The sequence below is a fragment of the Hyaena hyaena genome, unplaced genomic scaffold, assembly GCF_003009895.1.
Source record: "Hyaena hyaena isolate Hyena2069 unplaced genomic scaffold, ASM300989v1 scaffold_1216, whole genome shotgun sequence".
Taxonomy (NCBI): Eukaryota; Metazoa; Chordata; class Mammalia; order Carnivora; family Hyaenidae; genus Hyaena; species Hyaena hyaena.
In genome coordinates, this window is record NW_024081852.1 from 461,900 (window position 1) to 489,784 (window position 27,885).

Consider the following 27,885-nt stretch of genomic DNA (forward strand, 5'->3'; position numbering starts at 1 on the left):
TTGTGCTTCAATATTTACACAAGTGATACAGAGTTGAATGAAAACCTATCCTATCAAAACTTTTAGCCCTATCACCATCTAGCTCCAATGGGAAGCCTTCCCAACTCCTCCAAGAAGAACCAATTTTGCCTTGCGCACATTTTACGAAAACCTCGATTATATCTTATTATAATGTGTGACTTCCAAGGCGAACTTGAAAGTCAGGAATACTATGACTTTCATAGTGCCTAACACTGTACCTACTAACACATGGTAGAAATTCATTGTTAAAAGGAGACAGGCTCTTTGCTGCTAAGACTTGGAAGAGGAGACAAAAGGCACATAAAACTAAAAAAGGCCCATTACTGGAGCATTAGTGGAGAACTCTAAGTATATCGGAGTTTAAGAGAAAAAGTACAAATCAACCGGAGACAGTTCAGCTAGCTTCCAGATTTTCATAGACACATACTCCACACAGACGTAACAGTGTGAAAAGGCTGAAAACCTCCACCCAGGCTGACACCAAGCTTCTGAGGCATTTTCTTTCACTTCTACACCATTTAAAACGACGAATTACCGGCATTTAGAGACTGAGCTTTCACATACGATCAAGATCTCTGTATTTTCCTAGAAAATGCGAAGATAATGAACACTGGGTGCTCCTTCCCCCAGGGAAACTGGTCGGAGGTTGAGTACCAATTGCTCCTTCCAGACAAAATTGTCGCTCCCTTTTGATGCCTGGCCCCTCCCATCGTTTCCTTCTGCTCGGCCTGCACGAGATGTTTACACGCAGCCACCGTAGGCATTTGGGTTCATGACCCCGTCTCTGGACTCACCACTCACTGCTCCACTACACACCACGTTATCTCCACCGCCCGCGTCATTGCCTGGAAAGGCCTCTGCTTCCCCACAAAGCACTCCCACCCCTCGAAGCACTGCTTCGATTCCTTCCGAGGCTGTCTCTGACCACCCCCTCAACGGGGTCACAGCAGCATTCTGGCCACACCTCTCTTAAAACCCTAATCACACCGTGTGTACAAGTTTCTCTCCTTCGCTAGGACGGGCGTTCCTTGAAGCCAGCGGCCACGACTAACTGATTTCTGCGTCCCCAGCCCCAAAGCCGGGGCCTGGCACCTAACGCAGGCGTTCACTACGCTACCTAACCGGCCTTCGGGCGGGGCTGAGGCAGAAGCGCGGACGAGCGCCCACAATGGGCTCCGGCAGAGAACTGGGCGCCCCGAGACCCCGACGAGCAAGGGCCAAGGGGCAAAGTCTCACCGCCGCAGTTCCGGCGCGGTGGCTCAGGGCCCAGCTCTCGCGAGACTGGGCCTGAGCCCCAGCGGCTGGGTTCCCGCTGTGGTCGCGCGGCCACGCAACCCTCCGGAAGTAGCCCTCCCGGCGCTCTGCCCCGGAAGCGGAAGTATGACTCCGGGCTGTCAGAGAGTGTTGCTCGGTGGTCCCGAAATCTAGGGAAGTCGTTTTCGCTTCGTTTTTGCCGGCTCTCGAGCGCTTCCCCCCTGGCGGGTGGGAGTGCAGAGAGGAAAGCGCAAGATGAGCACCATGTTCGCAGACACACTGCTCATCGTTTTCATCTCCGTGTGCACGGCTCTTCTCGCCGAGGGTGAGAGCTGCTGCTTCTCTGACGCGTGATCGCCTCCCCAGGGGAAGGAGCCCAAGACTCGGGACCCTCGGGCTACCAAGGGAGTGGTCGCGAGCGTTGCTTGCTTGGGGTGGGGATGGGAGGGTTCATGCAGGGAATTGGGGTAACTTGGGAACAGGAGAGGGAAGGGTCGCTAGGGTAGATTTCACTTGCGAACTTATGGAGACACCTTCATATCATGTCTCCGTTGTCTTGGTGAAGAGTTCGTTGTCTTAACATTTGAAAAGAGTTAACTTTTTTCAATATAGATATAAATATAAAGCAAAAAGTTGAAATCCTTCCTTACCCAACAGTCACCACTAATAACAGTTTGTTGTGACCGTTATAACCATTTGTCTATTAGCATGTTGCTTTTGATGTTTCAGGCATAACCTGGGTCCTGGTTTACAGGACAGACAAGTACAAGAGACTGAAAGCGGAGGTGGAAAAACAGAGTAAAAAATGTGAGTATGGCAACATCCTTTAGACGTAGCTTCAACGTGTCAAGTTCGTTGAGCGCATGCATGTTCACAGTAAATACTTTAGGAGCACCGACTGACACAAAAACCTTACAGGAATGCAAAGGTGAATCCAATTTGAATTGGAGATATTTATATAGATGTATGCAGTATTCGATATTTTTATGCAAAATGTGCAATACAAATGGCAGTGCTAGGGGACATGAGAAGTACTTGTTATGTGCTGTGGTGGTTCTAAAAAAGAGATCCCATTCAGTTTTGAGCAGCCCTGGAAGCGTTTGTGATACAGATGGTTTTGCTGTCCTCCTTGGATAACTAGAATTTGGATAGAGAGTGAGATGGGGGAAGGATTACAGGCGAAGAAGATAGCATATGTGCAAAAATGTGGATATTTTAGCAAGAAGGTGTGTTTGGAGACCAATAGGTCGTTATAATTAGTACTAAGAAGTGTCTTCAGGGGGGCGCCTGGGTGGCTTAGTCGGTTAAGCGTCCGACTTTCGCTTAGGTCATGATCTCACGGTTCGTGGGTTCGAGCCCTGCGTCGGGCTCTGTGCTGACTGCCAGCTCAGGGCCTGGAGCCTGTTTCAGAGTCTGTGACTCCCTCTCTCTCTGACCCTCCCTTGGTCTCTCTCTCTCTCTCTCTCTCTCCTAGAAATAAATAAAACATTAAAAAAAAAAAAGTGTCTTCAGGGATAAGCCAAGTTTCTGATGCGTAAGGAGGTTGATGGAGAGTTTGAGGACAATGTTAAGAACAAGTAGAGTTTGCTGTCTTTGAAGTAAAGCAGGAATTCTACAGGACACAGCTGAGGGAGTTGCTAGAAATATAATGTGAATGGTTCCTTCCAGATTTGATGTGGCATTTAGTGTTCTTTTCTACCTTTTAAAGATTAAATATAACTTTTGTATCCTAAAATTTCTATGACTTTCTGTATTCTATGATATACCTTTACGTCTTCATAAGCGTTTAGAGTTTTCTTCTTTGCAACATCTCAGCAACCATTTGTGGCTAGTTGTATAAATACTACCCTCTATAGAAAAGAGATTGAGGCTCAGAAAGGTTAAATGATATACTAATGTTGGAGAACAAACAAAGAATTAGAAACCAAACTCATACTCATACTTTTAAAATTGTAGTTTACTGCTCCTTCACTTATTCAACGTGGATAATGTACCTCAACGTATAAAAACCAAACTCATTATCTTTACCTTCACTAATGCGATCCTCTTCCAGTATTTCCCTATGTGGTGAATGGCACCTCCATGCTTCCCATAGTGCAAACCTGAATCTTTGATATGCTTTCTCCACTTGACTTTCAGGCATCACACCTACCTGGTTTTCCTCTTATCTTGCTGATTATTCTTTTGCAATTTCCTTGTTGGTTACTTTTCTCAACCTACTATTGTTGGTGACCCCAAATTTGTTTTTATCCCTATACTGACTCCCTTGGTGAACTCAATCATGTGCTATATTAGGCAATGACACCTCAGTTTATATCCCTAGCAGGATTCATGTATCCTTGTAATTGCATTGTGTGATGACAGATGGTAGCCTCACTTGTGGTGAGCTTAGCATAACATGAAAAGACGTTGAATCACTATGTTGTTTTGTATACCTGAAATGTAACATTATGTGTCAGCTAGACTCAAAGAAACTTTTTAAAGATTCATGTATCAATTTGGTCAATTACATTGTAATATCTAACATATATTTCAAACCCAACATGTCCAAATTGAATACTTGTTTCGCACTTCCAAGCCTCCTTCATTTCTAGCAATCATGATCTTAGTCAATGGCAAGTCTGTCCTTTTACTTGCTCAGGCCTTAATCCTTGTGCAATTATTTTTAACTCTTCTCTCACACCCCGCATCTAATACTTTTGGACCACCTTCAGGTATATTCAGAATCTGATCCCTTTTCATTACCTCCATTGATAACTACCATAGTCCAAGACATCTTCCTCTTTTGTGTGAGTTATTGCAGCAGTCTCCAGCAGGTGCTGTTTACCTGTAGTCTGTCCCCAAGATATCACAGAATAACCCTTTTATTAAATTTAAAAAAATTTTTTTAACGTTTTTATTTATTTCTGAGAGAGAGAGAGAGCGAGAGCACGAGCATGAGCAGGGAAGGGTCAGAGAGAGGGAGACACAGAATCTGAAGCAGGCTCCAGGCTCTGAGCTGTCAGCACAGAGCCCGACACGGGGCTCAAACCCATGAACCGTGAGATCATGACCTGAGCCGAAGTTGGATGCCCAACTGACTGAGCTACCCAGGTGCCCCAGAATAACCCTTTTTTAAAGACCCTTAGATCATGTCCCATCTCTGCTCATAACCCTCTGCGGTGTCCCATTTTCACTCAAGTAAAGCCAGAGTCCTTACAGTGGCCTACAGAGCATCCTGTGTTACTGCTCTGATCCTCTTTGCCTCTCAACACACTCTGCTTCAGTCACACTGACCTGCATGCCATTCACTGTATATCAGCCACACGCCTGTGCTGGGACCTTTCTACTGGTTGTTCCTCCTGCCTAGAATGTTCATCTCTATGATGTCTAAGCCTCCTATCTTCAAAGTTTACCTCTGTGAGTCTTAACTTGACCACCGTCTTTGAAACTGCAGGCTGCTCATCTCTTCTACCACTACTGTTCTTCATTTTCCAGATCCCGATCTATTTTACCCGCTGTGGTCCTTGTCACTTTCTAATATATGACTTATTTATGTATTGTGTTTAGTGTTTATCTCCACTTGCTAAAATGAAAGCCTCACTAGGACAGGGTTTTTGTGGTTGTTCTGATATAACCCATTCACCCAGAACGGTGACTGGCACATGGTAAATGTTTCACAAATATTTGCTGATTTGAATACTTTCTTCTCTCAGTCTGTACGTGCAGTCTACCCTCAAGTCACTATTCTCTTCCTGAAAGCCTTCAGTCTCTCCACATCCCTCCAGACCTGCCACCACCACATGGTCTAAACTTGTATCTTGTTTCATCTCATCTACTGCAGTAGCCTCCTCATTGGCCTCCTGGCAGCCACTCAAATTTATTCTCTATAGTACGTAGTAAATAGTACATAGTAAATAGTACATCTAGAGTAACTTTTCAAGACACAAATCTTATTATGTTACTTGCCTCTTTTCTTTTTTGTTTTGATGTTTATTTTTGAGAGAGAGGGAGACAGAGCACAAGCAGGCGAAGGACAGCGAGAGAGGGAGACACAGAATCTGAAGCAGGCTTCAGGCTCAGAGCAGCCAGCACAGAGTCCAATGTGGGGCTCAAACCCATGAACTGCTAGATTATGACCTGAGCCAGAGTGGGACGCATAACAGACTGAGCCACCCAGGGACCCCTTTAATACAACTTTTAGAAATAATACATGTACTGTACTGTTTGCTAGTAAGGGAAGTATGCTGAGATAATATACAGAACGAAGAATATGAATAAACTAAAGGTAATTTTTGACATACCTATTCTTAGTGCATTCAAAGGTGGACTATGATGGGTGGATAGATCAAAGACAGTAAATATAAATTTAAATATGTTACATTATTCCTCTTTAAAAGGTTACTTTTACTCTATCATCATATTTGAAATGCATCCAAAGAAGTTGGTCTTACCTTTCTTTATCTGTTTGTTTTTAAGTAATCTCTATGCCTAACATGAGGCTCAACTCACAACCCTGAGATCAAGAGTCACGTGCTCCACTGTCTGAGCCAGCCAGGCACCCCAATCTTAGCTTTTATGACTCTCCTGATCTCCTTACCTTGTGCATATGTCTGTCTTGGCAATGTTTCTAATTGTTATTCAATTGTCTGCCCTCACTAGATTGCTCCTTAGAGGGCAAGGATCATGTCTATCTTTTTATTTTATTTATTTAAAAAAAAATTTTTTTTACATTTATTCATTTTTGAGAGACGGAGACAGACAGAGCCCAGGTGGGAGAAGGGCAGAGAGAGAGAAACACAGAATCTGAAGCAGGCCCCAGGCTCTGAACTGTCAGCACGGAGCTTGACACAGGGCTCGAACTCCTATACCTTGAGCTTATGACCTGAGCCGAAGTCGGACGCTTAACTGACTAAGCCACTCAGACACCTGTTTATCTTTTTATCTACCTAGAAAAATGCCTCTTACTTAGTCCCCAGTCCCCAGAATGAATGCATTCCTACCTTCTGTAGTAAATAGGAGGATGAGCTGTAATTAACCATAGTTATCTGAGACCGCAGAATCTCAAAATTGTGCTTAGACTCAACCTAAGGCAATCACCCTCAGCTGATGGCTTAAAACCTGTCTTAGTTTTTATTATGTTTCATTAGTTATTACTATTGTGACCTTATACAGTCCTTTATGGGTGTTTGGTGATGCTTACAGTAATGTCTTAGTCTTAGATTGCTGTATCTGCCTTTTCGTGCTAGTAGGTGTGGGAGTAGATCAGTTGACCTACTCATGACCATGATCAAAGGCAGCGTGTAACTTTCTCGTGAGCTTCTTTTGTTGGTTCAGCTGTGGTAAAGCATCCTTCATTTCTTTAGCATAATACATGATTGATTTTTGCCTTATTACTGTCTTTACAGTGGAAAAGAAGAAGGAAACAATAACAGAGTCAGCTGGTCGACAGCAAAAGAAGAAAATAGGTAAGATGAGTTATTGGTGTATGCAAAATTTGCAAAAAATGAATTTTGGAAATTTGAAAAATTTTTAATTGGAAAAGTAATTTTTTTAACATTTTATTTATTTCTGAGAGAGAGAGAGAGAGACAGCGTGAGCAGAGGAGGGTCAGAGAGAGAGGGAGAGACAGAATATGAAACAGGCTCCAGGCTCTGAGCTGTCAGCACAGAGCCCGACGCGGGGCTCGAACCCACAAACTGTGAGATCATGACCTGAGCTGAAGTCAGACGCTTAACCGACTGAGCCACCCAGGCACCCCAGAAAAATAAATTCTTAAGTAATGAAAATGTAAGGTAGTTGTTAACAATGGTAACTCATGTTTGTCTAATTTTGTGGTTTACAAAGCATTTACACACGTATCCTTAACTTGACTATCTCTTGTCCACTTTGTAGGATAAGCTCAAGCAATTGCTACTTTTTTGCTCTTAACTTTGAAATTTTAGTTTTAGTAAAATGATGCTGACCGTAACGGCTTTTGAACTTGGCTGAGGGTTCTTGGCATAGTTTGATAAAAGTGTATTTTTTTTTCATGTCTGACATGATTATTTCCAGTTAAGTCTGAGTAACTTGTATTGTTGCCATGGCTTCCTTACTGAGAATTGACTGATGGTGGAAATCCACCAGCGGGTAGGAAATTTTCTGCCGAGTAATTTTTATCTGGTGTGGAAAGTAACACATGTTTTTGAGTTTTCAGTGTATTTTAGAACTTAATTACAAGACTTAATTCTGTTCCAAAAAGATAAGTGATTAGATATAATTTGTATTTATACTTTATGATACTTCCTGATTCTGAAATCAGGAAAAAACTGTGAAACTGTGTGTTTGGTTCAGGAACTATGTTTCTACCTAGGTCACTGCCATTAATTATATCCTAGGAGAGAATTCTATCAAGCTGGACTATGCCGCCGTCCTGTTCTGATTAAAGCTTTTGAATTTAGTGTGTCTGATGTTTTCCAAACGGGTTACTCATTTAGCTCCGTGTCAGGATGCAGCTGTCAGACTACTCTGGCTCGGGTGCTCCAGTCGCACCAGAGAAACAAAGCAGAAAAAATTCTGTCTATTAGAAATCTGTCCAGAGAGAGAAAACAGACCAATGCAGTATGGGAAATACTTTTGTAGACACATATTCTAAGTGTTATAAAAGTAAAGAGAAAGTGGATCTAAGCCAAGCTAGGGCGTCAGTTTTCCTTGAAGAAATGATGTTTTAGTTGAATCTTAAAGCTTTAGTGTGAATTAGTTAAATAAAAATATAAGTAAATAAAATAGTGGTTGGAATTCATTGAGTACTTTACCACCTACAACACACTTAAGTAAGCACTTTACATGTTTTTTTTAACGTTTATTTATTTTGAATGAGAGAGAGAGAGAGAGAGAGTGTGTGTGTGTGTGTGTGTGTGTGTGTGTGTGCATGCATGCAAGGGAGGGGCAGAGAGAGAGGGAGGGAGAGAGAATCCCAAGCAGACTCCATGCTGTTAGCACAGAGCCCGATACAAGGCTTTATCCCACGTACCCGTGAGATCATGACCTGAGCTGAAATCAGCTGCCCCAAGGTGTCTTTTTTAAAATCAACTTTACCTTTTTATATACTGTCTTTTTTGTTCTAGTCTGTTGGGAATGGTCCCGAGGGAAAAGTGAAATCATTGGAGCACGTAACATACACCCTTTAGGCAGCCTCAGACATAATCAGCTGTTACTTGCCCGTGAATAAAATGCCTGTGTGGAGAATTAGTCTTAGCTTCTGTACCACCTGACTACATCTTGTACAGCCAATCATGCTCTGCTGTGAATCTACCCGGGTGAGTCAGGAGTGAAAGCAAACATCGAAGAAATTTGCATTTTGCACCTCTTCCAAAATCCAGTGAATATTAACTTATTTCTGAATTAGTTAAAACCCAACTAAATTGCTTTATTTGTATATGGTCCGTACTAAATAGCAGTTTGAAGTGGAGAAACTTAAAGAACGATAGTAGTGCTGACATGTATTATACACCTGTGTTGCTATATTCGTAAGCCATGTACCCATACAGCCTACCTTGACAATACTTACGGTTATAGTTTCTGTTTGGACATAATTGGAAAAAAGTTAAATAGAGCTTCAGAAAAACTATATCACTTTAGTTTGCTCTCAACTTTGAGGCTCTTTGTGCTTTTTCTGCCTCTTTAGGCTACCAGCTTTATCATAAAGGACTACTCTTCCTAGAAAAGGATTTTTGGTGTGCTTTATCTTCATACCCACTTTTGTTATATTGCTGAGTCATTCATGAAACAGTTATTGAGCACACACTACAATTTTGAGCAACTAACCCCTTGCCAGTTACTGAGGATACAGAGATGAAGAAGGCATAGAGATGCCTTGCTCTCCAACAGCCTACCACCTAGTTGGGTCAATGGGTATATAAACAGATCGTTATAACAGAATGTACAAATTCAGTGAGTATAATGATAAAGATCTACATGAAATATTCTGGAAGCATAAAGAAAGACTTCTAATCCAGTGTCCAAGACTACATTGTCTAGTATAGCAGCCATTAGCTACATTTGGCTTTTTAAATTAATTACAGTTAAATTAAGTTAAAATTTTAGCCACTCTATCACACTGGCCACATTTTCTTTTTTCAGGAACCACATGTAGTTAGTGACTATTTTATTGGCAGCACAGAGACAGAATATTTTTATATTGTAGAAAGCTCTCTAGAATAATAGTGACCAAGGAATCAATATTTTCAAAAGAAAATGAGACAGAGCTGAGGTTTATAATGTTGAGTACTGGGGCGCCTGGGTGGCTAAGTTGGTTAAGTGTCCAACTTCAGCTCAGGTCATGATCTCACTGTTAATGGGTTAGAGCCCCATGTCAGGCTCTGTGCTACCAGCTTACAGCCTGGAGCCTGCTCCAGATTCTGTGTCTCCCTCTCTCTGTGTTCCTCCCCTGCTCACACTCTTTCTCTCTCAAAAATACATAAATAAAAATTAAAAAAATAAAATAAAACTTGAGTACGAGCCAGCGAGGAAGCAGTTGGATAGGGACAGGATAAAATGTTCTAGGTAGAAATCCCAGTTGGTCAAGACTGAGGAGTTCTTTGGATGTGTGGTTTTCAGAGCTAAAATTGGAACAATCCAGGGAAAATTGGGACAGTTCATCATCCAAGTAGAAAGGACTTCACGAATAACAACATTGAATCTTGAAAAACCTTCATATAGAGAGTGGCCTAGAGTTGTTTGGTGTTGCAGGAACATAAATATTAATGGGGGGGGGGTGGAGATTGGAAATGGGGCTGCAGAATAAGCAGGGCCAGACAGTAGACTTGCAGGTGATGTTGGAACAGGATCTTGGGGACGAAAAGCCGTATCAGGATTTTAAGCTAGGGAGTATCATAATTTTGGTCAGTTTTGCATATCAGGTAGATCTGACAGGCAGCTACGTGGAAGATGGACTTGAGGTAGCAAGTTTGGAGGCAGTGAGACATGCTGGGAGATTTGAAATAATATAGGTAAGAGGTGTTAGAAATGCTAACTAAGGACGTGGTAGGAAGGAGGTGAGCGGGGGGAGGGTTTCATAAATACGAGGTAAAATTAATAGGATGTGGTGTTTGATTGGATGAGAAAGTGGGGAGTCAGGGATATGCCACAGTTTCTAGCATAAGTGATTTTCTGTACCTTTATTTTATTTTTTTATTTTAATTTTTTAAAAGTTTATTTGAGAGAGACAGATCATGAGCAGGGGAGGGGCGGAGATAGAGGGAGACACAGAATCCGAAGCAGGCTCCAGGCTCTGAGCTGGCTGTCACTACAGAGCCCGAAGCAGGGCTCGAACCTACGAACCATGAGATCATGACCTGAGCCAAAGTTGGATACTTAACCGACTGAGCCACCCAGGTGCCTGTACTTTCCCTTTTTACAAATTTCCTAGTGGTAGTCCCTTCCCTCTCTAGTTATTTTAGGCCTACCTTATCACCGTCTCCTACCCGAGTCCTCAACCCCGCAATTTAAAAACGTCTTGTTGCATTGTAGGAAGACTGCCCAGATAGCGAAAGAGCTCCTTCCCCCAAGATAGACCTGAGCTTCATTTCCTTTTGCTCATCTTCTCCCACGAAGCTACAGCTTCCCACTCTCTCCTGCTTATACCCTCCCCTCCCAGGGAGAACAGACTGGACAAGAGCAGTTCAGGGCAAGGGATCACCTATTCACCCAGCTGTGTACCGTTGGGAAACTGCAGCCCTAGGCCTGTTCTTGATCCTCCTTTCCTTTACCTGCGCAAATTGGCAAGCCCTCACACCAGTTAATGCTCATGGTAGATTTTTTTTAGAGGACATTTAATATATTTTTTATAATCTTCCTATGAGGGTGGGGATTTTTGTGTGCTTTGTTCATTCATGTATCCCCACTGCTCAGAAAAGTGCCTGGCATATAGTAGGTAATCCATAAGTATTTGTTGAATAAGTTGATCCTGGTGATAATAATACACGATCGAAGCGAGTGGTAGCATAGTGTATATAGAGATCATTGGGTTAGAAGGTGGGAAACTTGGATTCTAGTCCTGGCCTGTGTGGTTGGTCTCTGTCAAGTCACTGACCCTTTGCAGGGTCTCAGTTTCTTCATAGAAACAGTGAAGTCCCTTATGTTGATGGAGTACAGTAAATAAGAGCATTCATGTACAGTTGAGACTTCCTTGGGTTGTACGTATATAACAACTTTCTTGAAATCTAAGTCAAAATTTTCTAGCTTTTAAGTGACTTAGCTATAGGGGCGCCTGGGTGGCTTAGTCGGTTAAGCGTCCGACTTTCGCTTAGGTCATGATCTCGCGGTTCGTGGGTTCGAGCCCCGCGTCGGGCTCTGTGCTGACTGCCAGCTCAGAGCCTGGAGCCTGTTTCAGTCTGTGACTCCCTCTCTCTCTGACCCTCCCCTGCTCACGCTGTCTCTCTCTCTCTCTCTCCTAGAAATAAATAAAAAAATATTTAAAAAAAATTCTTTGACTTAGCTATAAAACTGTGTTTATTTGTCGAGTAATTAGTCTGTAATATGAAAAACTTAAATTTTAAATTGATCTTGATTGGCTTTTATATTTTAGACTATGCTCTCTTGAAGAAACTGAAAGAGAAATAAAAACATAAGAGATGAGTAACTCATGTTTGAAACCTAAATGCCCTCATTATGTTTACGCTTTCTATCAGTGTAATATAAAAGTATATCTTAAGGTAAAGTTTAAGACACTCAATTACAGAGGTAATTAAAAAAATTTTTTTTAATGTTTTATTTATTTTTGAGAGAGAGAGACAGCGTGAGCAGGGGTGGGTCAGAGAAAGAGAAACACAGAATCCGAAGACAGACTCCAGGCTCTGAGCTGTCAGCACAGTGCCCGACACAGGGCTCAAACCTACAAACCGTGAGATCATGACCTGAGCCGAAGTCGGACGCTCAACCGACTGAGTCACCCAGGCACCCCAATTTTTACCTAATCCCTAAAGGTTTTTATTTTATTTTAGGGGCACCTGGGTGGCTCAGTCAGTTAAGTGCCTGACTCCGGCTCAGGTCATGATCCTATGGTTCACGGGTTCAAGCCCCATGTTGGTCTCTGTGCTGACAGCTCAGAGCCTGGAGCCTGCTTCAGATTCTGTGTGTGTCTCTCTCTCTGCCCCTCCCCTGCTCTCTCTCTCTCTCTCTCTCTCTCAAAAATGAATAAACATTTAAAAAATGTTTTTTAGTTTTTTTATCTTATTTAAATTGAAATATTTTAGTGCTCTGCTGCATTTGGATTTTCTGCTAATACAAAGTATACAGTGTTCTAGGTATTCTGCTCATCTTCTTAAGTGATGCTGAGACAGAAGTGCTTTTATAGTCACCAGTCAGTGACAGCGTAACATCTGATTTGCACTCAGCACTGTGTATAGTAACCAGTTTGTTAATTCTTTTCAGAGAGGCAAGAAGAGAAACTGAAAAATAACAACAGAGACCTATCAATGGTAAGAGTCATAAGTATAGTTTTGTGGTAAACTACAAAATGTTTTTTAGCAAAAGACCCTGATCTGCACTAAGCACACTATACTTACCTTTTCAGAAGTTTACCCCATAATGTCCTGGGTGTTCCCTGACCAGACAGAAGTGAAAACATCCTCCTGGGCTCAAACTTTGATTTCAGTAGTAAGAAGAGCTTCTGAGCTATCCAGAGTGCATAATTTATCCCTCTCACACAGGTCTTGATTAGCTCCCCCCGTATGTTTCAAATGAAGTAGTTTGTTTTCTTTCTTTTTTTTTTTTTTAATTTATTTTGAGAGAGAGAGCAAGCACACGTGTGCACAGGGGAGGGGCAGAAAGGAAGGGAAAGAATCCCGAGCAGGCTCCGCACGCTCAGTGCAGAGCCCGACTCAGGGCTCGAACTCAAGAACCACGAGACTGTGACCTGAGCCGAAGTCGGGTGCTTAACTGACTGAGTCCCCTAGAAGCCCCCGTAGTATCTATTTTCTTCTCGCTCTCATGTCATCGCTGAATCTTTAGTTTTCTGGTGACCTCTGTCAGCCCAGTGTCTGGGTTGGAGCCTTAGAGATGGCCTTTATTGTTGCCTTTGTTCTTTAGAGGCCTCTTGTCCCGAGTGTCAGGCATACCATAAAGTGTAAAGACAAGTGATTTTATTGCCCATTTACTCATTATTTGTAAACGGTAGAGATTATTCAAGCCTGTCTCTCTAAGGCACAGGTAGGCTAATTATAGGCTTGGCTAATTTTTCTATTTAATTTCTGTATGTTTAGCAGAGGACATCCAAACTGGGCAACAGTCCCCTTTGCTTACCAAAAGATCTTTGCTATATTGTCTTCCATTTCTTAAAATTCTTATTAAGTAAGGCTTTAATTTAGAAGAGCATCTTTTTGAAAATAACTTTTCTGCTGACATAATTATAAATGTTTACACCACCAAATTCAGAAACTACAGAAAGAAGAGAGAAAAATTGCTGATAAGCCTGTCATCCAGCGATAACAGTTATTTTTTTTAAAACTCATTTATTTATTTGAAGAGAGAGAGAGAACTTGAGCAGGGGAAGTGCAGAGAGGAGTGGGGAGAGAGAGAGAGAGAGAGAAAGAGAGAGAGAATCTCAAGCAGGTTTCACACTGCCAGTGCAGAGCCCAACTAGGGGCTCGAATTCACAAACTGTGAGATCATGACCTGAGCTGAAATCAAGAGTTGGATGCTTAACAGAGACACCCATGTGCCCTGGGAAATAACAACTATTAATCTTACATTTTTCTGATCTTTTAATTACTTATACTTTTACACATACGTAATTGAGTAAGAAGGTAGCTGTAAGTAGCAGAATACTTAACCGACAATGACTTAAACAGATAAAGATTTTTTTACTTGGTGAAGAAGTCCAGAGTTCGGTCATCCTGGGCTGGTGTGGCAGCTTGGTAATGTCATTAGGGACTTAAGTTAGCCATCCTTAGATCATGGTTGTTTGGGTTTTTGATAATGCTTTACCTTCAGGTGCTATGTTCTTCGTTCTGGGCAAGAAGAATGAGCCAAAGGCCTAAAGGGAAGCTGGCCAAGTTCGTCCCTTTTCAAAGTTCCATTCAGTACTTGTGAGTCATTAGCCAGAATTGGGTTGTACAGCTACCCCTGAAGCATTCATCAGTAGGGGGCACGGAGAAGGGCTGGGAGGTGGAGGCTGGCTGAGCCAATAAACAGCCTTTTGCCGTGAAGTGCCGTTTAAACATGACAGGAAACCAAACTTTTGGGGGTGGGCATTAGGGGTGGTTTTCCTTAGTGTGGAATGACAGTTGTTGGTCTTTTTATAGGTCCGGATGAAATCCATGTTCGCAATTGGCTTTTGTTTTACTGCCCTAATGGGAATGTTCAATTCCATGTGAGTAACTTTAATAATAATATGGTTTTACTTACATCACTGTTGTTGTCTATGTGTGCATATGTGTGAGCAATTAACTTTTTGGGGTAATATTTTGATTTGATATTTCAAGTTTATAGAAAAGCCACAAGAATAATATATCCATTATCCAGATTCACCCATTTTGCTCCATTTTCTTTCTCTTTTTCTGTCTCTTCCTATCGTATATGTACTCACACATACATTTATGTATTTTTCTTAATTATTTCAAGAGTATATCAGGGGGTTCATGCCCCCTTACCCATGACTACTAAAATGTATATATCCTACAAGCATGCACATTGTCTTGTATAACTTCAATCCAATTACCAGAATCAAGGAACTCAATTCTGAGAAGGTACCATTCTATGAAAACTTTTTCACCCCCTTTAATATAGAGGATATTTTATGTACAAGGTAAAAACCAAGGTATAATGGGGCCTCTAAAAAGAATTTAATATGTCCTGTGTGTTTTTTAAAAAAACTTTTAATGCTTATTTGTTATTGAGAGACAGAGGGAGACAGAGCCTGAGCAGGGGAGGGGCAGAAAGAAAGCGAGACACAGAATCCAAAGCAGGCTCCAGGCTCTGAGCTGTCAGCACACAGCCCGACGTGGGGCTCGAACTCACAGACTGCAAGATCATGACCTGAGCCGAAGTCGGCTGATTAACTGACTGAGACACCCAGGCGCCTCGTCTTGTGTGTGTGTGTTTTTTTTTAAATGTTTTATTTATTTCTGAGAGATAGAGAGAGAGACAGTGTGAGCAGGGGAGGGTCAGAGAGAGAGGGAGACACAGAATCTGAAGCAGGCTCCAGGCTCTGAGCTAGCTGTCAGCACAACGCGGGGCTTGAACCCACAAACAGTGAGATCATGACCCGAGCTGAAGTCCGAAGCTTAACCAACTGAGCCCCCCAGCCCCCCACCCCCCATCCCTGTCCTGTGTTTTTAAGTTACTTATTAGCATGCTGGTTCAAAATGCAGGTGGTTCTATAGAGATGTTTGACACTTTTTAAAAATAGAGTCATAACAACTGTTACCTGTGTAACAATAAAGCAAGTTACTGTTGTCTAAACTGGCAGATCGTGGGCTTGAGTAATTGTGGAACTACTTTTGGTAGAAACTGGGAAAATATCCAAAGATGACAAGAAGTCATTGAGTCCCTGTCAGGGCCCACCTACATCACCTCTACAGGAAGTAGAATTTCCCTCTCTCCTCTTTTCTCTCCTTTCCTCCTGCTTCCCCCCCCACCCCACCCCCACTCCACTTCTGTGTGTCCGTGCCTCTCCCCACACCTCCCCTGTCCATCTAGTCCATTCTTCCCTCCCCACCAGTGCAGTGCCTAGTCTGTGCCGGGCACCGTGGCTGGTATCAGAATATAACAAATAAGGTGTGGCCCCTGCCCTCAGCAATAATCCATTTTATGGGAAGAAAAGACAGAAAACAAATACATTGCTGGCTCTTATTCTGGAAATCTGTTTGTATAAAGTGCAGTTGGGGAAGAGAATTGAGTGGCTCTTTTTACTTGGGTGGGGATTAGAGGAGGTGTCCAAAATGGTTTTAATATAAAATTTCCTTAGCTAATGATTTCTAAAATCACAGACCTTTAGAGCTGAAAGAGATCTTTGGAAGATGAAATAACTTGCCTAAGGTATCTAGGAGGCTCAAGATTTCTGTCCTGTGATTCTAACCTCAGTACTCAGTTTCACCCTGCCGTACTGTCATTTCTTGAATATGTATCACCACGAATTAATTACCAGGGAAAGCAAACACTGAAAGCTTTTATAGTTAACTAGTAAGTGTCTGTTTACAACTCAAATACTCAAATATCCTTCTTAAATTGTCACATTCTGGACAACATAGAGCTGGCTAATACTCACCTATACTTAAAAATAATTTTTTAATGTTTATTTATTTTGGGGGGGAGGGGCAGAAAGGTGGGGGCCAGAGGATCCAAAGCTGGCTCTGTGCTGACAGCAGAGAGCCCGATGTGAGGCTTGAGTTTATAAATTGAGATCATGATCTGAGCTGAAATTGGACGTTTAACTGACTGAGCCACCCAGGTGCCCTTCATCTATACTTTTTAAATTTGATGTTTAACTTCTGGTTTTCTCATACTTCTGATTTTTTAAATAATATTTTTAAGGTTAATGCAGTGTGTTTGTATATCTGTTCTTTTTTACGTTATTTATTTTTTTAATGTTTTATTTATTTCTGAGAGAGAGAGAGAGACAGCATGAGCAGAGGAGGGTCAGAGAGAGAAGGAGATACAGAATCTGAAGCAGGCTCCAGGCTCTGAGCTGTCAGCACAGAGCCCGACGGGGGGGCTCAAACACACGAACTTGAGATCATGACCTGAGCTGAAGTCAGCCGCTTAACCGACAGAGCCACCCAGGAGCCCCTGTGTATCTGTTCTGATTGGCATTAGCTTGATTGTGTGATTTTTGTGACAGAGTCAAGTCCTGCTTTGCTGGAGGCTCAGCATTTTGTTTTATTCCTTAGTTGTATGTTTCTGTACCAAACTGATGTTCATGTCTCCCTCTAATAGACTGTAAGTTCTTATAGTCTTCACAGGTAACAGTTTTTGTATCTTTAGGTTTTCAGGGCTTATATAGATACTTACTGAATAAATTAAAAGCTAGTTGTCAATGTACAACCCAGTTTCCTCTTTCATGGTTTCTGTACTATTCTCAGGTAAGAATTTGATCCCATTTGAAGTGTGAATCAACAAATTTTTTTTAATGTTTTATTTATTTTTGAGAGAGAGAGAGAGTGCACGCAGGGGAAGGGAAGAGAGAGGGGGACAGAGGATCCAAAGCAGGCTCCACACTGACAGCAGCAAGCCCGATTCAGGGCTTGAACTCACGAACCATGAGATCATAACCTGAGCCGAAGTTGGACACTCAACTGACTGAGCTCCCCAGACGCCCCTTGAATCAAAAAATTTTAAATTATGGGGCACCTGGGGGGCTCAGTCAGTTGAGCATCCAACTCTTGATTTTGGCTCAGGTCATGGTCCCAGGGACGTCAGATTGAGCCCTGCATAGGGCTCTATGCTAAGCGTGGAGCCTGCTTGAGATTCTCTCTCCGTCTGCCCCTCTCCCCTGCTTGCTCGCTTGCTCGCTCTCTCAAAAAAATAATAAAATAAAGTAAAAAAATTTTAAATTGTAATTACTAATTTCCCAGATGTCAGTGGTTCATTTATGAAAATACTAGTGGGCACCTGGGTGACTCAGTCGGTTGAGCATTCCACTGCTGGTTTCAGCTCAGGTCATGATCCCAGGGTTGTGGGATCGAGCCCCGTGTTGAACTCTGCACTGAGTATGCAGCCTGCTTGAGATTCTCTCTTCCCCTGCCCCTCTCCCCCACTCACACGTGTATTCCCTCTCTCTTTTTCTAATAAAAAAATATAAAATACTAGTTAGTGAACCAATTGCAATGGAACCAAATTCTCAAAAGTATGAGTCTGAATGTAGTTGATGAAAATGTCTTCTACTAACTCTTTGGTCATAGTTTATTTTAGCCTGGGACAGCTCAAAGAGTCTTATAATAAGATAGGCTAGTCTCAGCGATAAATATTGTATTGAGAGTGTTTATTTCAGTATTAACATAGTAGTGTTTGGAAAAAAATAATGCAGGTCAGTAATGTAAATCTAATTTTCAAAGACTGTGTCTCTTTACTGATGAGAGTGTTGACATTAGGTTTAAGTAGGGAGAAGTCTTGACTTGTAAACTAAGTTGTGAGACGTGGAAATGGATCCTTTGGCTTATGTTCATTATTTACAGTAGGAGGTAATATTAGATTCTTTTTAGAAGAATTTGCCAGTTCTTTCATTTTTTTCTGTAGTTAAAACTAGAGCTTGGCATGCAGTTTTGATTTGAATCCAGAGTTGGTTTAGTGACTAAATGAAGCTAATACATTTGATTATAATCATGGAATCACATAACCATGAAGTATTATAATATATTTTTCATTTGCCTGCCTTTGACTTTCTCCCTTCAGTTTTCAGAGTTCTGTGAGGGCTCTACATGAATATTTATAGTAGGTTTCAACTATTTTTAATGTTTATTCAGGTTGAAAAGCTGCATGCCATGTTTTTGGGTCTCACACTGTGGGAGGTAAAAGAAAATTGCCCAGTCTAAGGTCTCAAGTAGCTTTTTGCCTTCGAATGGAATAGACATCCATATAGGAAATACTGACTTACTAGTCAAAAACTTACTGTTCTATCTTATGTAGGGGTCATCGAAATTTGTAGAAGATCCATTATAGAGAAATCTCTTACACAGAGAGAGAGATCCTGTAACAATAACACCCTATCCCAACTATATTTTGCCTTTTCCTTGGGCTACAGAGCAGCCTGTCCCTGGGCCTTGGAGAGGCTTATTTCTGTTTATGTTATTTTTGAGACTTAACGTGGAACCCATCACGTTCTCTGCCAAAGCAAATTCTCCCTGATACGTGTGTGTCTTTCAGTGGCCCTCGGTGCGAGTCACCTGGAATTGAAGCCTTTATAGTTTCCCTCCCTCTCCTTCCTTCCTTTCAGCTCACATTTCTTATGCATCCAGCCTGTCCCAAATTTACTGCTAGACCCTGTGTTATCTCTAACACTGTCAACCCTCTACTCCATCAGTTAACAGTTCCTATGACTCTGCCTCTCTGTGTCTGTCTAGTCATCCACCCATCTGTCCATTCTTCCCTCCCCCCTTCCCTCTCTCTCTTCCTCCCACCTCCCTCTCCTCTTTTCGTCCCATCCGTGCAACGCCAGCTCTGCTCCTGGTTTCTGCTTGTTACCTTTCCTCTCTGCTATTACCTTTAACCTTGGCTGTGGCAATAGCTTCCTACTTGCTCTCTCTCTGCTCAGGTGTCCTGTCGTCCCAGCATTAAGTTAACCATCCCCAAAAGCATGTTTCTCATTGCCTCATAACCACATCTGCTACTGATGGAATAGTAACTGCTGTTGGCCACTGTACTAAACCCTTAACTTTTGTTGTCTTTGTAATCTTAACAGCCTTTTTTTAAAAACTATTTATTACTGAAGCCACAATTTCTTCTTTTATAAAAAAAATATTTATTTAGTTTTGAAAGAGAGCAAGCAGGGGAGGGGTAAAGAGAGGGGGACAGAGAATCCAAGGCCGGCTCTGCTGACAACAGAGAGCCCGATGCCGGGCTTGAACTCATGAACCATGAGATCATGACCTGAGCTGAAGTCGGAGCATTAACTGACTGAGCCACCTAGGTGCCCCTTAACAGCCTTCTGAGATGAGGATTGTAGTTTTTTTTTTAATGTTTTATTTCTTTATTTCTGACAGAGAGACAGTGTGAGCAGGGGAGGGTCAGAGAGAGAGGGAGACACAGAATCTGAAACAGGCTCTGAGCTGTCTGCACAGATCCCAACACGGGGCTTGAATTCTTGAGCCATGAGATCATGACCTGAGCCGAAGTTGGACGCTCAACCGACTGAGCCACCCAGGTGCCCCGAGGATTGTAGTTTTTATTTATGAGAATATGAAACTCCAAGCTATTTAACTTGCCCAAGGTTTCAAAGCTAGTAAGCATTGAGCTGGGATGTAACTCATGTGTCTCTGATTCTATAATTCTATAAAGTCCTTCCATAGCATTGTGTCGCTCTGACTACTCACTTAGTCCAAACTCCATAACCTGCCTTTCCCAGCACTCCGTGCTTTGGCCCCAGCCTGTTTGTCAAACTTTATTTCATTTTGTCTACACACTATTTGTTTTGTTAGACACTATTTGTCTAACTATTTGTTAGAACACTATTGTGTTCTAACTGCACTGTTCACTGTACCTGAGACACACATTCTTTCACGTGAATTTTAGAATCACTCCTGTCTCGGCTTCACCTAAAAGAATCCCATTTGAGTTTTGACTTCAGTTTTATTAAACGTATATATTAATTTTGAAGCATTAGACACCCTTATAATGTTTCAAACTCTCATCTAGGAACATGGTGTTTCGCTAAGTTTATTTTATGTGCTTTTGTGGTTACCTTCCAAATAAGCCTTGCATAAATTTTGTATCATCTAGTGCATCACTACTGGTATAAAAGCAGGTTACCGGTTTTTGTCATTTTAGTTTGTAACTGACCATCTTGCTGAACTCTAATAGATTCTAGTAGGTTTTAATTTGGGTCTCTGATTTTCTAGAGAGATAATCATATGATCAGACAAATAACTTGTTCTCATTCTTTCCAAATTTTCTCCTCCCTCCTTTCTCCCTGCTTTCTCCTTCTCTCGAATTCTAAGCTGAATTGAATTAGAACAACTGGACAAGGGTCAAAAACTTAATAAAAAAAAAATACGGAAAGGTAGTCCAGTCGGGGCACCCGGCCGGCTTAGTCAGTGGAGCATGCAACTCTTGATCTAGGGGTTGTGAGTTCGAGCCCCATGTTGGGTGTGAAGGTTACTTAAAAATAAAATCTTTAAAAATAAATAAAGGGGCACCTCGGGGGCTCGGTCAGTTAGGTGTCCGACTTCAGCTCAGGTCATGATCTCACAGTTTGTAAGTTGGGCTCTGTGCTGACAGCTCAGAGCCTGGAGCTGCTTCGGATTCTGTGTGTCCCTCTCTCTCTGTCCCTCCCTTGCTCACACTCTGTCTCTGCACCCCAAATATTACATATTTAGATTGTATTATTCAATTTTTAATTATTTCTCTAATTTCATCTTGATCATCTGTTAATTGTAGGATGGGATGCAGTATCTCTAATATCCTTTTTAGTCTTAAATTTGTTGACAGCTGGCAGATTTTAAGAAAAAAGCCTAAGGTTAGATTAAAATGGGAAGGACTTGAGTTTCCAGATTTCCAGAGTAGCGATAGGAGGCGGGACTTTTAGCTGTTTCTTTCTTTTTGGCTTTTCAGCCTGGATCATTTCCCTAAAGCTGAAACATTACAATCTTGGGCTTTGAAGAGATCTGAAAAGCCATTTAACACATAACTTCTGTCCCAATACAAATCCCCTTCAATAATACCTCTAGCAGATAATTTTCCATCCTCTTGTTTAATTATTTCCAACAATGAAGAACTTCATGATTTCTGAGATAACATATTTTTATTGAGTAGTTTTTAGGGTTTGAAAGTAATTCTTTTTTTTTTTTTAATATTTTTTATTTATTTCTAGGAGAGAGAGAGAGAGACAGCGCAAGCAAGGGAGGGTCAGAGAGAGAGGGAGACACAGACTCCGAAACAGGCTCCAGGCTCTGAGCTGGCAGTCAGCACAGAGTCCGACGCGGGGCTCGAACCCACGAACCACGAGATCATGACCTAAGCGAAAGTCGGACGCTTAACAGACTAAGCCACCCAGGCGCCCCTGAAAGTAATTCTTTTTACTGGACCAAAATATGCCTCCCTGTGCTTCCACTCAGTAGTAGAACTGCAGAGAATAATCTACCGAGGTATAATAATAATCTACCAGCTCTCTCTTTGCACCTCTCCCCTTCATTCCGGAACTCTCTTCTTTATTAGGCTAGACATCAATTCACTTAGTTACTTCTATGACAATCCTCAAGTCTCCTAAAAAAATTAACTCATTAGGGGCGCCTGAATGGCTAAATCGGTCAAATGGCTGACTTTGGCTCAGGTCATGATCTCACAGTTTGTGAGATTGAGTCCCACATCAGGCCCTGTGCTGACAGCTTGGAGCCTGGAGCCTGCTTCAAATTCTGTCTCCCTCTCTCTCTGCCCCTCCCTGCTCGCATTCTGTCTCTCTGTCTCTCTCTCTTTCAAAAATAAATAAACATTAAAAAAAATTATTTCATTAAAAGTAAGAATTCTTGGGGGCGCCTGGGTGGCTCAGTCAGTTAAGTGGCCTCCTTTAGCTCAGGTCATGATTTTGCAGTTCGTGGGTTTGAGCCCCGCATCAGGATCTGTGCTGGCAGCTCAGAGCCTGAAGCCTGCTTCAGATTCTGTGTCTCCCTCTCTCTCTGTCCCTCCCCCGCTCACACTCTTGTCTCTCTCTCTCTCAAAAATAAATAAACATCAAAAAGTAAGAATTTTTGGTAGTTTTTGTGTGTGCGTGTTTTTTTTTTTTCATATTTGTGACTGGTTTAAGGTCTCACGCATAATAGATACTAACTTTTCCATAAGTGAATAGCTTACAGGACGTCAGTGGTTTTCCTAAATCTTTTTTTTCCAGCTTTATTGAGATATAATTGACACACAACATACAACATTGTATATGTTTGTGTACATACATGATATACATGCAATGATTTGATACTTGTGTATATTATAACAGGATTTCTGCAGTAAGGTTAGTGAACATATCCTTTGCCTTATGTAGTTGTGGTGAGAACATGTAGGATTCACTGTCTTAGCAACTTTGAGTATATAATATAATATTGTTGACTGTAATCACTAGGCTATACATTAGATGCCCAGAGCTTACTCATCTTATAACTGGAAGTTTGTATCCTTTAACTACCATCTTCCTATTTCTCCCATCCCAGCCTCTGCCAACCATCAATCTAACTCTGTTTCCATGAGTTCAGCTTTTTTTTTTTTTAATCTTTATTTATTTTTAAGAGAGAGAGAGAGGGAGAGAGACAGAGCATAAGCAGAGGAGGGGCAAAGACAGAGGGAGGCATAGAATCTGAAGCAAGCTCCAGACTCTGCACTGTCAGCCCAGAGCCCGACCTGGGGCTCAAACTCAAAAATGGGAAAATCATGACCTGAGCCAAAATCTGACGCTCACCCCACCGAGCCACCCAGGCGCCCCATGAGTTCAGCTTTTTTAGATTCTACATTTAAGTAGTAGCATACAGTATTGGTCTCTCTCTGATTTATTTCACTTAGCATAATGAATGCTCTTAAGGTTCATTCATGTTCTTAAGGTTCATTCATGTTGTTGCAAATGGCAGGATTTCCTTCCTTTTGGTGGTTAAATAATGTTTCATTGTATGTATAATATATATCGAGAGAGAGAGAGAGAGAGAGAGAGAGAGAGAGAGAGAGAGAGATCTGTCTCACATTTTGGCTATTCATTTGTCAATGGACACTTAAGATGTTTTCTTATCTTGGCTATTGTGAATAATGCTGTAATGAACATCAAGAAGAGATCTCTCTTTGAGATAGTAATTTATGTTATTTCTTTTGGACTTATGCTCAGAGGTGGGATTGCTAGATCACATGGTGGTTTTTGAGGAACCTCCATTTCGTTTTCCATAGTGGCGGCACCATCCTTGTTTCCACGGATAGTGCACAAGGGTTCCCTTTGCTCTAACATCCTTAGTATTTACCATCTGTCTCTCTCTCTCTCTCTCTCTCAAAAATAACCATTCTTACAGAAGTGAACTGATATCTTATCGTGGCTTTGCTTTATATCTCTGTGATGATTAGTATTTCTTGCCCATCTGTGTATCTTATTTAGGGAAATGTCTGCAGCGACCCTCTGCCCTTTTAAAAATCAGATTATTTGTTTTTTGCCATTGAGTTTGTAGTTCCTTATATTTTGGGTATTAACTCCTTAGTCAGATGTATGGTTTGCAAATTTTTTCTCCCAACCCATAGGTTGCCTTTTCCTTTTCTTGCTTGTTTCTTTTGCAGCACAGAAGCCTTTTCATTCAACGTAGTCCCACTTGTTGATTTTTGTTGCTTATGCTTTTGGTGTCGTATCCAAAAACTGATAGCTAATGTCAAGGAGCTTTTTCTCGACGTTTTCTTCTAGGAGTTTCATGGTTTCAGGTCTTACATTTAAGGCCTTAATTCATTTTGAGTTCATTTCTGTGAGTGGTAAGATAGAGGTCTAATATCCTTCTTCTGCATGTTGCTGTCCAGCTTTCCCAGCACCATTTAGTGAAGAGACTGTCCTTTTCCAATTGGGTATTCTTAACTCCCTCATCAAATATTAGTTGATTTATATAAGGGGGTTTATTTCTTGGCTCTCAGCTCTGTTCCTCAGGCCTGTGTATCTGTTTTAATGCCAGTACCATATTGTTTTGATTATTATAGCTTTGAAGTCAGGAAGTGTGATACCTCCAACCTTGTTCTTTCTCAAATTGCTTTATCTACTCTGGGTCTTTTGTGGCTCCATATGAGTTTTAGGATTATATTGTCATTGGAATTTGATAGATATTGTATTGAATCTATGAATGGCTTTGTGTAGTATAGATATTTTAACAATATTAACTCTTCCATTCCAAGAACACAGATATTTTTCATTTATTTGTCTTTTTCAACTTATTTCTTAAAAAGTTTTTTTTAATGTTTATTTATTTTTGAGAGAGAGAGAGCACAGCAGGAGGGGGCAGAGAGTGGGGGGACAGAGGATCCAAAACAGGCTCCACGCTGAGAGCAGAGAGCCCGATGCAGGGCTCAAACTCACGAACTGCGAGATCATGACTAAGCTGAAGTCTGTCTGCTCAACTGACTGAGCCACCATCCACTTATTTCATCAATGTCTTAGAGTTTTCATTGTATCTCCTTGGTTATATATATTCCTAAGTATTTTGTTGCTTTTGATGCTATTGTAAATGGGATTGTTTTCTTTATTTCTTTATGATATAGCTCATTGTTAGTGTATAGCAATGCATAGAATTATTTTTCTATGTTGATTTTGTATCCTAAAACTTGGCTGAATTTGTTTATTGGTTCTAAGAGGCTGTGTTTGTTTTTGTTAACATTTCAAGTAGAAAATAACAATAAAATGACTCTAATACTCTGGTTTCTCTTCAGATCGAATAAATCTTTCGCCTTTTACTAAAATGACTCTATGTGATGGATTTATTGGGTTTGTATCTTAACAATAAGAGGGGATAGACAGCTTAGCTTATATCTGTTCTGTCGCTTCTTCTCGCGGTCCAACCGACCCATGGGGCAGTCACAGTGACGTACCTGGATGTGTGCATGTTGTGTGCGGCACAGAGCCAGAAAATATTGGAGCCAGCTGCATTTAATATTTCTTCTGAGAGAATGGGAATATCTTCTGAAAAAAGTACTACTTTTGTTTCACTTTTGTGAACTTAGGAGAGAATGACAGTGATTACTTCAAGCAGATCTTTAAATACTGCTGTCATATATGAGTAAAATCACTTCACAATTGAGCCATTCTCTGTGTAAATATATGCTGGGAAGGCAATTGGAAGTAGTAAGTGGATGGCCATATGTATAGAAGATGTCAAATTCATTCTCTTCTATATTCTTTGCAGTCCAGTTATATAAGAAGCTCTTTAAGAACCATCGAAGTTGATCTGGATAGTTAGGGATTTTTCCCCCCAAAGACAAAGATGCTATTGCTACTTCTCTTTTCCATAGACCATTCTAAATACCAAGTGTCTTTTGAAGAGGGAATTTTCTAGTTGCTTTAATTGGAATTAAAGACGATCTGCATAATCTAGCTGATATAGTCATACATTTCTCTAATATAAAGTATCACTATCCTTAATCACATTAATTTTTATAATTTTTTGTTATTGACTGTTTATACAACATATTCATAGAAAAGTATAAAAGAAACTCAACATAAATGCTGATATGCAATTTTTATAACTTTTTCTAAGCTTTTCTCTTTTGGAAACATTTTTCATTTCTATTTTAGAAAAAGTAAAAAGAATACTTTCAAACACTAACGGTTTGTTAAAAGTTATCTCCAAATATTGTGTATACATTTTAAGACTCTACCTTTTTCAATCACCACTATATAGTCTGTGAATTTCTATTTGAAATGTTTAGCCAGTTTGATGTGTGCATTGGGAATCTCTGAGTCTTCAAAAGAGGGTCCTTAAAATCTCATTGGTGCCACGGTTTAGAACAGTGATTCTCAAAGTATGGTCTGGGGACCCCTAAAGCTCTTTGAGACTCGGAGGAGGTCCCTGAGATGAAAATTACTGCCATAATAATTGTAAGATGTTTTCTTCCTTTTTTATTCTTATTCTCTTTTTACCATACAGTGGAATTTCCCAGAGGCCTCAAGGCTTCATGATGTGTAATATTGCAACAGCCTGCAATGCTGAACAGCTGTGAGAATCTAGTCTATTAGACAAAACATTAAAGATATTTGCCCAAAGGAAACAAAAAAGAGCCTTTCTTCTCACTAAATTCTTTTTTGTTTTGAAAAAGATATGTTTCATAAAAACTGTGTTAACATAATGAATTTAACTCTACCTTTTACATGATTTCATAAACATTTTTTAACATTTCTCAGTTTTAATTTATAAAGCAGTAAATATTGATAGATCTAACCTTTCAACCATGTAAGGTTCTGAATAATTTTTCAGAAGGTTGAAGGGGTCTGATACTGAAAAAATGAAGAATCATTAGTTTAGAAAAAGATTGATGGAGAAGAAAATCTGGGTCTTTCCTTACATCCTTGTTCATTATGTCGCTTTTGAGAATTTCACTTTGTTTTTTTAGAGATCAAGGAACTTGGAGTTCTATTTCTGTTTTGTATTCTTCTCTGGAACTAAGAAGCCTGTCAGTCTTCCAAAAATAACAATTCCTTGTTTTTTCCTTTCTAGATTTGATGGTAGAGTTGTGGCAAAGCTCCCTTTCACCCCCCTTTCCTACATCCAAGGACTGTCCCATCGAAACTTGCTGGGGGATGATACCACGGACTGTTCCTTCATCTTCCTGTATATTCTCTGTACCATGTCGATTCGACAGGTGAGCGACCATATCCACCATTAAATATATACATCCTTCCTTGCTCTCACACCCTAAGTTAGCTTTTGCTGCTTTATGCCAGCAATGTTTTTCAATTCCAGTGGATCCTTAAATGTGTGTCTCATTACTGATCTTTTGGGATGGGTGGTGGTGGCCATAAAATGAAACATGTTTCCATATCCCATTTTTAGAGCTCTGAGGTTCCTTTTTCATTCTAGTCATCTAAAGATGCAAAAATAAAGAGCGGGTTTGGTCTTCTCAGTATCAGTTCTTCCTTATTATATACCGGCGTCTTTTGGCTCTTCAGGGACACAAATAAACGTAGTAATTTGGTGATTTTTAGGTTATTCACAGTTGAGATACTCAAGTCTGTGTTAGAGAATTTACATTTGGCCACCATGATTATAAGACATTCACAGTGAGAAAGAGTGAGAGCCAAGAGAGAAGTATGGATGGTTGGGAACCCAGACAGAGACAGGACATTTGAATAATCGGGGAAGATCAGGCAGAGAGGTGTAGAGAATGAAGTGGCCTTTGCGATAAGACTTTAAATAGTGAGAAGAGGCATGATCTCTTGGTTCATGGGTTCGAGCCCTGCATCAGGCCCTGTGCTAACAGCACCCGGATTTCAGTGGGGAGATTGGCACATGA

The 27,885-nt window shown here is 41.0% G+C and overlaps 2 protein-coding genes across 2 annotated transcripts in view; one reads left to right on the top strand and one right to left on the bottom strand.

Moving 5' to 3' along the window:
* UCK2 (uridine-cytidine kinase 2) overlaps positions 1 to 1,530 on the bottom strand; it is a gene marked incomplete at its 5' end in the record, with an annotated part of 104,806 nt that extends 103,276 nt beyond the window's left edge. Inside the window, one exon of the mRNA XM_039222933.1 lies at positions 1,258 to 1,530. Coding sequence (XP_039078864.1) covers positions 1,258 to 1,530 — 273 coding nt within the window. The remainder of the gene's footprint in view (positions 1 to 1,257) is intronic.
* On the top strand, positions 1,427 to 27,273 carry TMCO1 (transmembrane and coiled-coil domains 1). The gene is made up of 6 exons (XM_039222932.1): positions 1,427 to 1,600; positions 2,005 to 2,082; positions 6,663 to 6,722; positions 12,667 to 12,713; positions 14,538 to 14,605; positions 27,090 to 27,273. The coding sequence occupies exons 1-6, from the start codon at positions 1,531 to 1,533 to the stop codon at positions 27,256 to 27,258; spliced, it is 492 nt and encodes a 163-aa protein (XP_039078863.1). The 5' UTR covers positions 1,427 to 1,530; the 3' UTR covers positions 27,259 to 27,273.
* The last annotated feature ends 612 nt before the right edge of the window (positions 27,274 to 27,885 follow it).